This window comes from Thermobia domestica, chromosome 5 (genome assembly GCF_964235325.1).
Source record: "Thermobia domestica chromosome 5, izTheDome1.hap1.1, whole genome shotgun sequence".
In the NCBI taxonomy this organism is placed as follows: domain Eukaryota; kingdom Metazoa; phylum Arthropoda; class Insecta; order Zygentoma; family Lepismatidae; genus Thermobia; species Thermobia domestica.
The window spans coordinates 15135555-15153847 of record NC_137458.1 but is presented as its reverse complement, the minus strand read 5'-3'; the positions used below and the strand labels follow the sequence as shown (position 1 = coordinate 15153847).

General features: G+C 37.4%; 1 protein-coding gene across 3 annotated transcripts; it reads left to right on the top strand.

The window, feature by feature from the left end:
* The first annotated feature begins 269 nt into the window (after window positions 1-269).
* On the top strand, window positions 270-16506 carry LOC145685731 (uncharacterized). Of its 3 annotated transcripts, none has more exons than XM_081758225.1 (5): window positions 270-940; window positions 9445-9647; window positions 11938-12306; window positions 13695-13918; window positions 15134-16505. In XM_081758225.1, exons 2-5 carry the CDS (start codon window positions 9446-9448, stop codon window positions 15302-15304), a joined length of 966 nt encoding a protein of 321 aa, XP_081614351.1. In that variant the 5' UTR covers window positions 270-940; window position 9445; the 3' UTR covers window positions 15305-16505. The 3 variants fall into 3 exon arrangements, with proteins under 3 accessions (XP_081614351.1, XP_081614350.1, XP_081614352.1); XM_081758224.1 differs by lacking the exon at window positions 270-940 and adding an exon at window positions 2881-4189 and having other exon boundaries at window positions 15134-16506; XM_081758226.1 differs by lacking the exon at window positions 270-940 and adding an exon at window positions 4196-4401 and having other exon boundaries at window positions 15134-16506.
* The last annotated feature ends 1787 nt before the right edge of the window (window positions 16507-18293 follow it).

Below are 18293 nucleotides of genomic sequence, written 5' to 3'. Positions count from 1 at the left end.
CTAATAAAACAACCACTTTTAGGCAAAATTCAGCTTTATTCATGAACATAACTCCCTTCAAAATTCATTCCAAAGCTTCTCTAACTTTTCTATACCTTTTTAATAGAACGATTTATCTTTGGCTTCAAAATAGGCTTTAGTTTCGGCAGTTACTTTTTATTGCAGCCAAATCTCTTTCCATGGAGCATCCATTTTACATCTCCAAAGGCTAGTAGTCGCTGTGAGCCAGATCCGGAGAGTACGATGGATGGGGGAAGCAATTCAAAGTGCAATTCGTGCAATTTTGTCAATGTTGCGATCGACTTGTGACAAGTTTCATTGTCTTCATGAAACAGCACTTTTTCTTCCTCATTTGTGGTTATTTTTTCGCAAGTTTTTTCCTCCAAACGCACCAATAACACCATATTATATTCGTGATGGTTTCTCCCCTAGTAGCAAGGTTGGTTGGCCCACCGTTGGGGATTGAGTGGGATTTGGTCAAAACAGTGGGTGATGGTCGGTACAAGCCTATAGTGGAGAAACGTACGTTGGCCCACCGTTGGTTAAATGTATGGTTGGCCAACCAACTATTCTCCCGACCTTAACGCAACTATACTCGAGTTGACTGTTTTCCCAACCAAGAAATACGTTACTTTAGCGTTGGCTAAATAACGGGGAATCGCTCTACGAAAAGCATTTTTTCCCACCCCACGACCACTGATTTTTATCGTTGGGTAAAGGTCGCTAACTCCAACATACTTGATGTTGGTAGAGTGCGTTACTGATCATGCGCAGTTCTTCACCGCCATATTAGAAGTGTTGTGGTCATTGCGTTGTCTCTCTACTTACAGAAAAAAGAGTGTGATCAAACTTAAGTGCTTTTGTAAAAAGATTTAGACCTGATGCAAAAAACCAGCACTATTCATAAGTGAAGAACACAAGACAAGACAAGACAAGAAAGGTAAGTAGGTTATATAATCATTCTATATAAAATAATTTCCATACTTTTTTTTTATGGAAACATGTGGGTGAACAGGTTATGATTGTGCATGGAGTGCTAATGTAGAATAACATTGAAATGATTAATATCCATTTTAAGAAGGCAAAATTAGTTTACGTGAGCTAGTTACACTCTTCACTGGGTTACAGTACAGCAGATGTCTGCATGGAAATTAAGAGTTAATAAATATTTCTGGGTTCAGTTTGGCCGATTATCTTTGGCTACAATGCATTGTTCCTGCGCATGCACATTAGGTTAGGTTAATTCTGCTCTTCCACCCAAGTGTGACATAATGCTTTGACTTTGTATAAGTTTATGCATTAGTAACGATTCTCCAGTCACTTGAAAAAAGGGAAATAGTGCCAAAATGTACTGAAAACAGCATGCAATAAACTTTAAGACATATGCCCCTTGTACTTAGATTTTGAGTGAATTGCCAAAGTCCCAGCCAATTTCAGAAACTTTGCCGAATATATTGAACAATTAGGCCTAGTTTTGGTTTTCAGAGGAACAGTGTGTATCAGTTAGGAGATTTTTGTTTTTTATGTACTGGAATGGGCATTACTCGAGCACACAATTCTACCAAATTTTGACACGTTTCCTATATTTTCAAGTTATGTTAGGGCTTTGTATTCCTTTTAGCAGAGCATGCATTAAGTGAGGAGATCAGGGTTTGCCCAAGTGGGCCCTGCCCGATAAAACCCACCGGGTTTTTTCGGGTTGGACCCACTTGAAAAAAACCATCTGGGTTTTTGAGGTTTTTGTTACTATTTTTATTGGTACAACTAAGGCGATCATATTGAAAGTGATTTTTATCAGATTTTGAACTTTCATTGGGCGAATCAGATGCTTTCACGTTAAGGTACTCAACAGCATTCAACATAAGACATTTATAAACTTTAGAATGCACTGAATGAATAAAAAGAAAAAAACCTTCTCTTAGCTTGAGATAATTATAGAACAAATTAAAGTGCAGATTATGCTTATAGCCTATTTGAAGTAAAATATGCAATTTTATATTTTAGAAGATACTTTCCGTGAATAGTGTGCTCGCCAAATGCGACACCGAGGGACGTTATCCCTCACAGAGTGAAGGTACTACCAGTAAACAGGGTGCGAATTGGCGGGGGGGATGCCAGGGATTTCCCCCCCTGACAAAAATCTTTCCCCCTCTGGAGAAGAAAAATTTTATCCCTGGCAGGGATAACTTTTCCCCCCTCTGGAGTATTTTTGAATAGACATGAAGATAGAAAAAAAGAACAATTCTTACGTTGTGTAGCTAACCTAAATATTGCTGACTGAAAATTTATGAAACATCTCACATCTCAAATGTTTTGTACTTGTTAGTAAAAAAAAAAAAAAAGAAAAAAAAAACCACTATATTTCAAGTGTGTCCCAATTGGTGTTATGCCGATGTGTGTTTTCAAGTATCTCACTCGAAAGGGGGAGGGACAAGTTGCTGTGACCGAGATCCTTCAATAGTTGGATGTAGACATGTTGCCACACTGAACTATTTCGCGGGTTTTGCTGTGCACTTTAGCCATTCTAAGTAACCTACGATCTTCACTCGCCAAGAACAAACGACTGAATGACTTCCTTCCCCAAGTAAAGGGATGGTTTCCTCCGCAAGAGGGCTGCGGGGGTGGGTCCGAAGTATGCAAGGAAATCGAAGGGGGTGGAAAGGTCACCAAATGTTTGAGTCTGCAGTTACTGGAAAAGAACCCGTGTTACTTGAAAATAACTTTACTCCAATCGGAAATTAGAATTTCGTATTTTTATTCCACCACCGTTCTATATATATATATATATATATATATATATATATATATATATATATATATATATATATATATATATATATATATATATATATATATGTATGTATGTGTGTGTGTGTGTAAGGGGAGGACTGGGTGCGCATATGGGTGAAATTCATCCCCCCCTGGGAAAATTTTTCAATTCGCACACTGCCAGTAAATATGTACTGCATTAGTGAAAATGCTAGTATTATTTTTGGCATTAGTGCCGTAACGCCGGACCAATTTGAAAACTGGAAAAAGCACCAAAATGCACTGCATTCGGTTATATTTTGTTGGATTACATCAAATTATGTTACTTTACGTCAGGGGCATAAAAACTACTACAGCACAGAAACACAAACCAACCTGTGCTAGGTGGCCATTAAAAAGCACGAATGCTGTCGAACCGAGTCAGGGCAGGGAGACCCGAGCGGAGCAAGGAGTTGCGTCCGAAGGGAGCAGGTGGGTATACGCGTAAGCGAGGGTAGTGACAACGTTCCCGTTCTCTTGGAAGTCACTTATCAAAACTGAGGCTGGTAAACTTTTCCGATTTCAAGAAGAAAATCATGCACAACAGTTTCCTGGGGTTTCGTTTCCTTAAATAAATAGTCCGCTAAATAGCCCTCGAAATGCTCTTCCTTCTTCCCCAACACCTTGCCTTTCGCGCTACAATATCATAACAAATATACCTCTCCGCGAAATAGTCCTTCCGCCTCAACATACTGTGCCGCTTACAAAATCAAAAACAACGAACAAAAAACAACTTTCTTCACTTTTACTAGTTTACTTACCCCACTTTCACTCATTCTTACTCGCAAACTTAAATAAATTCTTCAATTGACCGGGTAAATTTCCTAAAATTGGTCCGGTGCTACGGAACTTAACCCTTATTTATTATTATTATTTTATTTATTTTTGGTTACCTTTGATGGTAGCACAAGTATTCTTAAGTAAAATTTGGTTTTCCAACAACAGCTGTTTAGTCCAGTTATTTGTTGCTCCTCCTCAAATAAGCATTCTGTAGAATCAACAGCAGCAATAGCGTAAAAATTCTTGTCAAATTTAAGAAGCGTAATGCTCAGAGTTCCGAAAACCGTGTGACGCTTATTATTTCAAGTGCTGAATTCAAATTTCCATACTACTAGAAGTTTCGATGTACAGTAAAAAAAGCTTGGATTTTAGAAAAAAAAAAAAAAAAAGAAAGAAAACATCGCGAAAGAAATGCTCGGGAAATTCCCATAATTGAACACAAAGTATCGGAAGTGAACTTCACCGATAAAACTATTTATTTTATAAAACATGAGTTGTGTATTTGTTTTAAATTAATATTTTTGGCGAACGTCATTGAGGCTCCCGGGATGATTCTATCTACATTTATTCGTTCGTCTGCCTGTATCACACATACTAAACGGTACTACTTTCAGTGTTTTAAGCTTAAATTTTCAGGGCACAATCAGGAGATTTTCTGTAAATTTCCTGTACAGACTTTGGCTGCATAGCAATGTAAAATTTCAAAATGGCGGCCATTTTGTTCAAAATAGCGGGTGTCCACACTACAAATCAAGAGACATTGAAATATTTCGAAAAAAACAATTAAACCGGAAAATACCCATATGGGCTCAGGTGGGTTGTGCTTTTTCAAAAAGACCCGGTTTCTTTCAAACCCTGGAGGAGCTCCATTACTACTTGCAGATTGACTTCAGGAGGGCTCAGCAGGGTTGGCTGGTTTAAACCATGATTGAAACCTTGGTTTAAACCAGCTGGTTTTTTTCCAAAAAAAAAAAAAAAAAACTGGTTTAAACCAAAAAAACAAAATGTTCGTAAAAGTGTAACTATTCGTAAAATTTTGATGAACACATATTTGTGGGCTATCACGTTTCACTCCCATATATTATTCGTACTATATTCAGACTAGTGATGAGCAAATGCAAGACCAAGACCAAGACCCGGGTGGTCTTGGTCTTGGTCTTGGTCTTGCACATGCGGTCTTGGTCTTGGTCTTGCACTGGAACCCTCGGTCTTGGTCTTGGTCTTGGTCTTGCACACCTAGTCTTGGTCTTGGTCTTGGTCTTGCACACCCAGTCTTGGTCTTGCTTGCAAGAGTCTTGCATGTTTTGCTTTTAAGAAATCTATGCTTGTCATAAGTCAATTTTACTCTGGATATAAGGGATAATAAATCCTACATTGCGTCAATGGTGAGGGAAATACAGTGTATGTTTCTAAATGTAATATATTTTATCTTCGTGTAAGTGTGATGATACTGTACAACATAGGCGATGGCCTTTACTTTTTTTTTCAATGTGTGATCACGCTTCATTACTTATAAGATAAATCACAACATTTCGTAATATTTTTATATGTTTTAACAGACCCAACACTCCACTGGTTCCCAAACTGGGGAGACTACCCCTGACAGTGCGCATGAAAGAAAACCAAGACGGCACAAATACCATAAATTGCAAAATTATTTTTACACTCTAAAGGCGTCAGATTTTTTTTATTTACAACCACGATTAGCTCATCTTTGTATTGAACAAACTCCCAATTAAATATTGAAATTTTGTTTTACTGATTCTAATATGTACTGTATGGGACAGAAACAAGGACATTACGCAAAAACAATGAAACAATTAGACTTTCGAAATGTGGGCATGGAGAAAAAGGAGCGAATCAGCTGGGTTGAACGGAAAACGAATACGAAGGTTTTAGAAATATTAGCAGTAGGGAAGAAAAGAAGAATTTTAGATGTAATTAAGAGGAGGACATTGGCTGAGGAGGAACTGTATTATGAGGGACGTGCTAGAGGGAGGGGGAGAAGGAGATTGTAGTTGAAGAAAGATATTAAGACAGAAAATTGCTACGTTAAGACGAAGAGACTAACTGAGGACCACAGTCATCGAAGATTCTCAGCTGCAGCAAGTGACCTGCCAACAATGGCAAAATAGCTATTATTATGACGATGATGATATGTTTTGCAATATTGACCAAAATAGAGAGAAAAAATTAAAATAATAATAATTAAACCTTTTAATATTTTAGAATATGAAATTAAATTAAATTTGTGAGTTTTACGTCCCACGATTATGCCGGCTAGGCTAAAGGAGACAGTGATGATGAAAAATAAATGAAAATGGTGGAAAGAAGAAAGTGGGAGGAAACGGGAGAGCCCCGAGGAAACCCACGCACACGTTGTTTGCCCACCACAAAGTTTACTTGGCGGGGGCTGGGATCAAACGCGGGACCCCAAACACCAGAGCTGAACGCTCTATCACTGAGCCACCGCGGCCCCAATATTTTAGAATAATTTGAGTGAAAACTGAAAACGACTCAACTGTCTATGTCTTTTGTGTAAATTCAATTTATATAAATACTTTTGACCTACATTAGAAATACATAATAACGGCATAAAACTTCAAGTTATGTGAAATAAGTACGAAATCACTCTCAGTTGTGAATATAGATTATTTATTGTTGTATAATGTTATATCGTTGAATCCTAGATATGCCGTATACCTAAGGGGGCTATAAGTTATATTGATAAACAATTATTCAACGTATAAGCATCCACCTATGAAATCAAACTTGCGGTCACATGCGCTAAGTTTCTGTCAATGTCATGAAAATGTTATTTCAATATTAATTTTATAAGTACGCATTAAAAATTTCCAACGGATGCTTGAACCTCAGAGCCAAGGCCATACCCATGTAGTCGGCACCTATGGTGTACGGAATTGCCGATGTTCAATACTAAATTTCTTTAGTTTTGGAAGAAGAACACCACTAATATGTTTTGAAATTAAATGAAATATCTAGTTTAACGTCCCACGATTATTACACTGAGGCTAAGGGAAACAGTGATGATGAGAAATGGTGGAATGAAGAAAGTACGAGGAAACGGGAAAACCCACGCACAAGGTGTGTTTGTTCACCAAAGAAGCTCACATAGCGCAAGCTGCAATCGAACCAGGGCTCCATGTACCAGAGGTGAAAGCTCTACCACTGAGCCACCGTGGCCATAACATTTTCTAGTTTATTTTTACTTATCCACTTCTTATGGACACAACTATTATTCGTATGATTTCCCAAAATCAATCATGGGCCGTCGTGAATGATCAAATGATGACCAAAGTAAATCAGACACTGAAGTTATTATATCTTGTAACAATTCATAGAATTATGCTTTCGGTCGTCTCGTGAACAACCGATTCAAAAAACGACATACTGTAGCTATATGTTACAGGAGCAGATCGACTCACATGGATTGCATAAACTTCTGGGAACACATTCACTCTGGCGGTATTTTTACTGGAGCCAAGAAGTTCACGTGAAAGATGTAATGATTTCCCCCTTCCTTTTTACATTCTATAAAAAATTAAGTAGTACCATACTTGTGCAAGACTCTTGCGCAAGAGTCTTGGTCTTGGTCTTGGTCTTGCAGGTATGGTCTTGGTCTTGGTCTTGGTCTTGCACCCCTTGGTCTTGGTCTTGGTCTTGCATCGGGATTCCTGGTCTTGGTCTTGGTCTTGGTCTTGGTCTTGCATGCAAGACTCTTGCAAAAACTGCAAGACCAAGACTCTTGCGCTCATCACTAATTCAGACCTAAATTCCCCATTCTTTACTCAAAGAGATTATATTACAAAAGCAACTTTTTTATGTGACTTTATGGATGTTTCTTTTGTGATTTTTTTATAGTTTGTTATTATTGTTATGCAACCAAAGGAAAATTCTAAACATTGTTTCGTTTTAATAATGTTTACTATTGATAAAATACATCGAAGTACCGTACTTTTTCGGGGAATGGGGTCATACAAACCCCACTGGAGGCAATTATTGAAATAACAAGAATCTTTGGTAACTATTTTTGTATAAATTGGTCAGAGCTTAAGTGGACTCAATTCGTATCTTTATTCACTTTTCTTACTGATATGCAAAGTAAGTAGTTATATTTCTTTAACTTGGACTAATAAAAGTCGTAGTGAACTGACTTCGACCAAATTAGTTCTTCTGTACTCTGTAGTACTTTGAAATTGTCCATATGTAATTCTGTATAATGGTTCCATTTGTGCAATTGTTTATCTTTTTGTCCTGTTCTAATGACTCTTGATGATTATATTGACAAATATGTAAAGATTAGTCAACGTATTTTTACCAGGAGTCCTTCGTGAGTGAGTCGGCAGACGTATCGCGTTTGTGGCCAATTAGTCCCGGTTTCGAGTTCAAATAGAGGACAATTTCTCTTGGATGTAAGCCGAGAAGCAGTTTGGATTCCGCTTTAAGCTTATGTGACCCCTTCCAGCATAACCCGGTTGTTGCATACTAACACCAAGGCGAAAAAAGCTTATTTCTGTCCATATGTGATATAAATACATAGAGCAAATTATTTAAACAAAAAAAAAAAAAAAAAAAACCTGGTATAAACCAAAAAGACCGGGTTTAAAGCAAAAAAAACTGTTTTTTTGGTTTTTCAATAAAAACCATGGTTTTTGCCAACCCTGGGGCTCAGTATAAATACAGTGTGAACGTATGGCACACAAACTACAATGCACAAAACACGAACTAACTTGTACTAGGTGGCCACTAAGAAACACGAATGCTGTCTGAGTCAGAGCAGGGAGGCACGAGCGAAAGCGAGGGGTGCGTCCGTACGGGGCAGGCGCGTCATCGGCGGAGGGTGTACGCATAAACGAGGATAGTGGAGACGCACACTTTCTCTCACTCAAAATTCATTTAAATATGCTGTGCACTGACAGTAATTTCTTACATTCACACTTCCATTCTTTCATAAAAGATGTTTCACATCGTATTTAGCTATAAATTTTCTTTTTGGTAAGACATTGTGCTCGAGTGGAACCGCGAAATATGTGCTAGGCCTGGTTGTTGGCTATTTATTGTGTTTTTTAAGTAGCACTGTATCTGTACGTGGAAGGAACTATGAGCTGTAAGACACGTGTCCTTCGTACCTCTGCTGTCACATAAGGAAGTTAAGGCTAGACATACTTATTTGTATCCACATGTTACTATTTAAACCAAGAAAACCAGCGTATTAAACCATAAAAACTTTCAAGAAACAGGGTTTTAACCAACCCTGTTTATTGGGTAATTAAATAGGATGATACTAATTAGCTACTTCATTAATTTGTAAAATATGTATTAGAAAAAGGTTTCGGGGCGCGGAAAGTGAAAATGCAGGAAACGGTTAAGGTAATTTTGTAGTTTAGGTTGTCAAGGCGGAGGGGGGGGGAGGTATTTAGAACAAATATACAGAAAAATTCCTCTGAAAACGAACGATTTAGGACTCACCTAAGCATTTTTTTTTTCAATAATTTGACGAGAATTCCTGACAAAAAATGTGAATGTAGTTTGTTCTCAAAATGTTCTTTATAAAAGAGTTTATCTGATCAGCCTTTATATACACACCTCGTTTCCAAGTTTCATCTCCTCTGTTAACCTGCTTCGAGAAAGCAAACGTGGCGCATCAATGTGTATTGTAACTCACTCATACGTGTAAACCATGCGTCCAAATATGTATTTGTGGGCCTGTCTCGAAATATTATATTTATATTTTTATATTTAAGGTGTTTTATATTGTAATGTATTGTATTGTTGTATTTGTTTCTCTTCTTTCTTTATCCAATAGCATATTATAAGTATACACGTTGATTTCAGGATGTTTCATGTGGTGGAATTTGACGAAGAATCTGGGGGTGGCTTGGGGATTGTTCATTCGGAATGGCTAACTCCTCGAAAGACGGAGAGTTTCTGGCCACCTTGTAAAGAATCAAAAAGATTCAATAAACTTTTGGAAGATGGCGTAATTCCTGAGGACTCTTGGAAGCTGTATAAAATCAGAAAAGTTCATTACGTAACAGGTTAGTTAATTATCTTTCCTTTGAGCTATGGTAGCGACCCTGCATTTACAAAAGTGTATTCCCCTCCACGCTTCCCAGGATAGCGGCTGGACAGGACGTTTGGGCGCTACCATTTCACCGCGGACGTTTCGGCGCCGGACGTTTGGGCGCGAAATACATAGTAAAAATTACAATTTACGATATATAAAGTAAGCTAGGCACTGAAAACTAAGCGCGAATCAAGATATATATATACATTTCCTGCACTTCTGTCTTTATCTCACCTCATTTATCTATCTATTTTCTATCTCTACTTTATTTATTAATCTAAATTAAATAGTTTAATGCGATTGTGACATTTGTTGCCTAACATCGTCATGGCTTAATTTTTCGCTTGTTCACGATTCTTAAAATTTGTTTTCTTTCGTATTACGTTGCCAAACTCTTCTCTCCAAGTCCAATAAAGAACTACCAATAAAAGATTTCCGCGCACTCTAGTTGAGGAAAGTGGCCCCGCGTAGCGTAATCGCTAACGCGCTCACCTTCGGTGCGAGCGGTCTCGGGTTCGATTTCCGGTGAGGGCACTCGATCGAGAAAGTGTAACACGCTCTTTCAGGCCAGCCAGTCTGAATGAGGTTTTCCTGGGTTTTCCTCATTCACACCAGCAAATGCCGGGGTACTACCCTAATTTATAGGTTCCAGGCCGCTTCTTTCCTTCCCTTTCCCCAGATAGTGTGCTCGCCGAGGGACGTCATCCCTCAAACGTCACGGGCTAAATGGCCTTAGATGCCTAGAGCCCAGAAATCTAAAACTTCTAAATCCTAATAGAGTTGAGGGAGAGATGTTAATACAGAGTGTCTAAGACATTGAGTTTAGGAACTGCAGTGTGCTGTATTACTGGTATCACTTTATATATATATATATATATATATATATATATATATATATATATATATATATATATATATATATATATATATATATATATATATATATAAACATTCCAATATAAAAGTCAAAACTTAACATACTTTTTTCGCCTCATTGTAAGCATTTAAACTGGCGAAAGTGGCGAAAGGAAAAAAAAAAGAACGATTTCAAAGTGAAAAATAATAGTTAAGTGTACATATATTGATCATTTAGCCACTAAAGATGTGTTTTTGACATTCACTTATTGCATAACTGCAGAAGTAGGTTTAAAGTTTTTTTTTTTTTTTTATTTTTTTTTTAATAATGAAATAGTCTCACTACGTATGTAATGCAGTCAATCATATCTAGTCTGGTCTACTTACCTTTGGCTTGAAAATTTATCAAATAAAAAGTACACTTAACTTGGTTGAAACTTAAATTTACGAAATTTAATTGTTAATTAAGTTTTTAGAATTTTGAAATTTCAGTAATTCTAGTATGTAAAACAAAATCAAGTATAATTCAAGGACTTCCACGACAGTAAACATCTTCTGATATCTTGATTCGAACTTAGTATTCAGCGCCTAACATAATGACTTTTTAATTTAACTCGCGTCCAAACGTCTGTCGCCCAAATGGCTTCGCGTCCAAACATCCGGTGCCCAAACGGCGGAACCCAAACGTCACGTGCCGGATAGCGGAATATAAATACCACCTTGAAAAATGGCATTATTATTTTACCTACTGCTATTATTATTTGGTATGCAGTGCAGTAAATACAAAGATATTCCCCTCCGTCCGGACATGTTAGTATACTGACTTTTTTTCTTTAAGAAACATTAGCTGTCTGTGCCGTTTTAAAACGGTCGAATTAATGACCCTACAATTCATATCCTATATTGCGAAAAGGAAATGTCCCGTTTGAAATAATCACGCAATGGGTTCGATTCCCGGCTGGAGCTCATGCGTTTCGGATTCCACGTTAACAAGTTGGTCCACGTCTCATAGCCTCGCTGCTGAACGGGACGTTAAACTCAAAATCAACGCAATGAATCTCTTGAAAATTATTAGCTTTATTCACTTACATTAAATATACTTGGTTTTCTTTCTCATTAGAAATTAAACATATCGTTCCAGCCTGACAGCTACTATTACATTATGTTACGCTCCTAAGTAAACACTTCCAAATTAACTAATTAGGAAAAGATTTTTTTTTATTTTTATTTTTTTTTATTTTTTTATTTTTTTTTTTTTTACTAATTTTCAATTTTATTTTATGTCGGAAGCTGCACTTCATTGACGTTAGCTTTGCATCAGAAGTTCTATCTATTGTAATAGACTTAGTGGAAGATCTTATTAACGAAATTTCCACGTCCTTTATCCATGTAATGTATCTCTTCAGGTGACCTATTGATTGCACGAAGAAAAGAAAGGGATGCTCAGTATACTTCGGATTTGTTAAGTGATGCAGAGGAAGTTAGAAGAAAGAGGAAAACTAGTCGTAATGCACAATATGTGGAAAGTGATGACACAAGTGAAGAAGATGATAGTCAACGAACCCAGAAAATAATTTATCCACGTATGAACTCTAGAGAATTGTTCAGGGAATCAGAGGCCCATTCAGTTTCGTCACCTTCAGAAAGTAACCAAAATGCAATTGGGAGAAATGCAGGAAAGTCTTCAAGTGCCATTGGAGGCGAGGATGGGGCGACCTTCAGCGCTGAAGAAACATCTTCATTAAGCCCAGAACAATCGAAAATCAACACGGTCGGTATGTACTTCCTTCTTTTAAAATGTAAATTTTTGGCGTTCAGACTTCAGGGACGTATTTCGGGTGTTCCTCCCCCCCATCTGCACCCAAGGTTGAAAACCCTGTGCATTTTACATAACTTGAGTCGAAATTTATGCATCTCATTCCGTAAACTAGTTTTAAACTTCCGATTTTACACACACACACACACACACATATATATATATATATATATATATATATATATATATATATATATATATATATATATATATATATATATATATATATATATATATATATATATATATATATATATATATATATACGTTCCTGCCAGATTTCAATAACTTTCGTGAATACAGTGTATCATTTTGTTGAATGTTGATGTACTTTTTCCTCAAAGCATGAAAAGTATGAAAAAGTGTTTGGGATTGCAATCAGTTAAAGATTGGGAATCAATTCGAAATTTAATCCCAATTAGGAAATTTGCTATGAAAATTCATAGCTAATTAACATTTAACTCTATTCCCAATGTTTTTCTCAGGTCTCAAGATGTATTATCCAAAGCGAAAGAAATTATTAAATTAAAGATAACACTGTTTAAAAGAAAAAGTTAGTATTTTCCACCCTGCACCAGACTCCCGCGTGGTGCAGAGCATGTTTGCGGTCAGTAGATAAGCTGGACTGAACGGCTGAGAGGAGAAATTAGAATACCCAAACTGTAAGATCAGTATCATAATATCGGGTTTTGAAAGCAGGCATATAAATGAGTATATCCTAGAATTGTACATTCAAAAATATGTTGCAATGAATGCATTTGAGGCTTGCAGAAGTAAACTTCTTCACCCATTAGCTACTATATCTTTGAAAGCAGAAATGGTTGGTTGGTTTTATACTTTCTATGAAACTGAACTGGTGCAAATATTTATTAATAAATGAATAAAATTCTGAAAACAAAGTTCAGAAATTATTAATAGTACTATTTTTAACTCTTGTGTACTACCATGGGGTCTTTTGGAACCCTAGATTTGTTTCTCATGTTACAGCTGTTAAACAAGTGAGGTTACAATTCATCTTTTCTTGCAGACTATCTCGAGTGTATGCTAAAGATGCATACTAAATATTTAAGTTGTCTCTTTGATGGTTCTGCGTAAAGAACATAATTTAGGTGGGATTCTAGAAGACCCCATGTAATTCCTGTGTAAAAGTGTTCTTGATAGTACACAAGGGTTAACATTCTTAAACAAAAAATGCCGAAATTATGAGCATTCGAAATCGTAATGTTGCAAAAAAAAAAAAAAAAAAATGTTTAAAGTTATTTTCCTTCTATATTTCTTTTTTTTTTTTTTCTATTTCTTAAAAGTTATTATATATGCAATACAGGTTATACTTCATTTTTCCCGCAGGTTTCACGGTTATTGCTAAGCATTTGGCGAACATTAAGGGACGTCTGGAACGTATAGAAGAAACCCAGTCACGCATACTGGAATACATCCACGGAAATTTACGTTCACCGGGAATTTCGCAACCACTGGTATTACCCGACGGTCTGACTCTACCCTGTGAAACTGTATCATTGGTTAAATCACTGGAAGAATGGGCACACAATGAAAATAATGCTACAAGTTTGGTAGGTTTTGAGCTCACTGTAGTATTTTAGACAGTAATTTCCGTATTTTTATATTATACGGGGTGATACTTCCCATTAGGTATCTTACATTTGTTCAATGACACGTGGCAACTTGAAACTGAATAAACAAAGTGGGTCATAATTTCCTTTGTAATTTCGAACATTGATAATGCAGCAACTATGATAGAAATAAACTTTTTCATACCAGCAATTGGCGTCTCTTCTAGTATGAATCTATATAACATGCCTCATAAATTGTTCATATATTAAGCCGCTACAGAGCAGTCAACGACCTTAACGTGTCATGTTAGGGCGTGTGTGGTAGAAACATTCGGCATCTGTTTCTATGAATGTCTCAGTTGTTGTAATATGAATATTCACAACCGCGGAAGCAATTATGAATAACTTCGTTCCAGTAGACATAACCTAATGAAGCCTATAGGGCATATCTTATTTTATAGAGACTTGGATTTGCGTTCGTTGTATTTTGGGCACAAGTTCGGCTCCGCCATCCTAACAGGGACTTTCAGGATTTTCCCACCAGGAGAATTTTAAGACTATGCCTATAGAAAATGGTCATGCCTTAAACATTTTCCCGCATCTTAAGCTGTTATGTAACGTGTGTGTTGTATCTAGATTATAAACAAAATGTTATACACAATGCAATGGAAATATCCCTGAAGTAGCATCCCTGCTTCCTTTGTTTTTGTATCATAAGAAAATAATTATTTATTCAGTGTTGGCGAAATGATTAAAGAGAAATAAGTTTTTCATTGTATATTTGCTACACATTTTAAGGTTCTTTATGCTTCATTATGCTTTTAAAATTCTGTTCGTCATTATTTTCATGTTTGGAAATAATAGCATATTTTACTGTTTGCCTTATCCGGCTAGTTGTTACGGGATGTTTCATATTAAAAATGTTCTGTTTCCGTTCTTTCGTGTGCAAATTGTACTGCTCTGTGCACTGGTACAAATATATGCTATCTAAACATCTCTAAGTAGTGGTATTTAAGAACCTGGAAAAGTCAGGAAATTTGATTTTGCCAAACGAGCAGGAACCCTTTCATCTATTACTTCTAGTTTTCTTCGTTTCTATGCTAGGCAAGGAAAAAATTGATATTTTTAGTTCATTGTGTCCTGCTATTCGTTAGTAACAACTAGTGTATTGGTAATATGTATAATTATAACTGCTTTTATTATATTTGCTTACAGCAAATAGCTTTGAGTACCTTGGGTGGTAAAAGTGTTGAGAAGTTAGTGAGACGAATGTTAGAAAAAGTATTCAGTAACGACGCAGCAAAGAAATTCAACTGGACCGGTAGAAAGGGTAAAGAAGCACTAAGAACCCTGAGAATAATGCAAATACTGAAAGGTATGCTTTGATTGGAAACTCCTGTCTAATATGCACTTTGTTTGAGGACAAATTTTGGACAGTCACCACTCCTATCAAGTACATTGAGCAAAATGCCACCTTCCCCTCCTTCCTCCCGCGATCTGAGGTTCATATGTGCGTTATTGTTGTGACTGAATCTTGTGTAGGTTCCATTCGTGGATAACAGACCTGTAGGATTTACTTACTATTCATTGATGCTCGTTTCCTCCGATAATATGCGCGAAACACAACTTGTACGCTTTACAAATTCAGGGGTGAAAACGCAAAGGGGCGTAACTTGAAAAAAAAAGTGCGTTTTTCTATTATGACTTCCACGTGTTCTATCAACTGTTAAAATGCAGTATCTCACTTCATTATAGTTCCGGCGATATAAAGATTTAAAAATCAAATTTCCCGTAGAACTTTAAATCGCTCTGCTGTAAACTTGGGAAAAATCAAGATACCCCACTTCGAAATGACGGCCTAAATTTCGTTATAGTTTCCTCGTTGGCTTTTGTCACTGCTTAGATTTTCTAATATTTGACCTGTCGGTATCTTGGACAAGGACCAAATGAATGCTCTTTCATTTATCTGGCTTATCACTCAGTTGTTGCTACTAGTACTTACCAAAACAGTTTCTGTGCGGTCATGCAATGAGAGTGCCTAGCTAGATTACATGCAAAATAACGTAACCTTACACAGCTGCTTTCTAGCTTTTATAGTAAAACTTAATGAATCAAATTTGCTGCCAGGTGACATAAAATTTGTCTTCTACGCCATATTAGGACCAACTGGTCCCAAGTTAATTATTATATAAGCGTTTATTACAAGTGTCGACAAAACGCACGGTGACTACCTTCAACATGATGGTCATAAGGCGTTCGGTCCTCATGTTATTATTACTTCATCGTAAGGTATTGCCCGATTTCTCCAGCAATGTTGAAAATATGACATGTCCAGACTTTTGCCTCGGCCTGCGTACATGTAGAATTTTTACAATTAACAATTTGAAAAAAAAATAGTTAATTTTACTGTTATTACTATTAATATTTAGCTTTATAAGAATTTTTCTTTCCCCCAATACAGTGAATTTTGAATTTTATTTTTTTTATTTTTATTTATTTATTTATTTAATTTTATTTAAATGTCAAAAAATTTGAAATAAGTTTTAAACGATGTCCAAAATTTACATATCGTGAACTGTTGCTTCCAAATAGAAGTGAGATTACCAAATGTGAGTGTTTTAATAAGTATAGTAGTGTGGCGGGCCGGCGGTATGCGTTTGCTTAGACCGGCACCCACACAAGAGAGTTTTGTAATTTACCAAAATACTTCTATTTAGTCAACCAAAGTTTCTGCAAAACACCAACTATAACTCGAGCGGTAAAGTTATACTGGAAACAGGAACTCAGCTAACAAAACAGTCTGAAGAATCTTAGTATTACACGGTAGCGTTGGCCGTGGCCAAGACTTATCTTCTAATGGAAACAATGGAATCGTTATCCTGATTAAGGTTTTATAACCAAACAATCCTTTGGGATATCTCTTGAAACAAAACTCGACAAATATGTTCCTTGCAGTAAGCCTGCAGTTTATTGGCTCTAAGCAAATTACAAGAACCAGAGCCGGGGCGATAGTGTAAGTACTGTGTCTATATATAAGAGAGTTTAACTTACGTGGCGACGTTCCAATAGGTAGTAAAAATAACTCACTAAATGTCACTGAATAAAACAAACTAACTGTAGCACTTTTCACAAATAAAACAAAACTGCACTAGACTGGGAGGGCACGAATCAGTCCTAGTGGGTAGGTAGGTAAGAGGTATATTATTTGATCTACCGGTCTGCGAACAGACATCAAATAGGGTAGGCTACCAGAGGTTAAGAACAGGTTACCGTTTGATCTACCGGTCTGCGAACAGACATCAAACAGGGTAGGTGTAAAGGTTACCGTTTGATCTACCGGTCTGCTAGGCAGACATCAAACAAAGTTGGTTACCAGAAGGAATTAAGGTTACCGTTTGATCTACCGGTCTGCGAACAGACATCAAACAAGGAAGGTGTAAGGGTTTACCGTTTGATCTACCGGTCTGCGAACAGACATCAAACAGGGAGTCACTATTTGATTACCGGTGCGTTTTAGGCCAGCTAAGCAATAAACTTAGAGTCTGTCAAAACACACATCAAATAGGGGTGCGACAGAACTTTAGCCGTCAACTTCCTAAGCTTGCCAGCAGTTTCTGGAGCGAGTCCGGGCTGAAGCGAAACTTGCGGAAGTAGATTGCCAAGTTCGGAAGGAGGTAACTTTAGCCGTCAGTTTCCTAAGCAGACCAGCAATTATGGGAGAACCCTGGCTGAACCGTCTAGCTTTCAGAAACAGATTGCCAAGTTACCGTGAGGATTAGGTAGGGTAGTACTTTGACCGTCAGTTTCCTAAGCCGACCAGCAATTATGGGAGAACCCTGGCTGAGCCATCGAGCTTTCGGAAACAGATTGCCAAGTACTGGGTAAACCAAGGTAGTGAGGTAGGTAACCAAGAGATTGAGTAGGCAGGCCTCCGTAGAGGCAGAGAGGTCGGAAGGCAGAGGGATGGACAACTAGAGACTTCTTCGTGATAAGTTCCTGAACTGAGACGTACCTAACGAATTGCGTACTCCTCGTAGTCTGCACGTCTCTGAGGGGTTCAGGAGAGGGACGTTGTCCGACGAGAGAGGCCAAAACATGCGTTTTTAAGGGCCTCGGTCGGAGGTGCAAGCGGCACCAATTTACGGTCTGTGTGCAAAATAGTAACGTGTGCAAACGTTGCACGAAGACCGTAAGGTCAGAGGTTGAGCATGCGTGGAGATCTAAAAAGTACCTAGGGCGGAGCCCGAGGGGGACCAGTATCCTGAAAAGAAAGATTATTGGCTTTGCACACGGTTCGGGTGCTCAAGGAGCTCGGAAGAGTTCCACTCTGAGGGGTGGAGCGTCTAGCTATTGGAACGAGCCATGCCATTAACAT

What these genes read in the sequence shown, in the direction of transcription:
- LOC145685731 (XM_081758224.1), top strand. Translation starts at nt 4,137, where the DNA reads ATGATTCTATCTACATTTATTCGTTCGTCTGCCTGTATCACACATACT. An exon ending in TGTATCACACATACTAAACG is followed by an intron (nt 4,190 to 9,444) that starts GTACTACTTTCA and finishes CGTTGATTTCAG; the next exon opens with GATGTTTCATGTGGTGGAAT. An exon ending in AAAAGTTCATTACGTAACAG is followed by an intron (nt 9,648 to 11,937) that starts GTTAGTTAATTA and finishes GTATCTCTTCAG; the next exon opens with GTGACCTATTGATTGCACGA.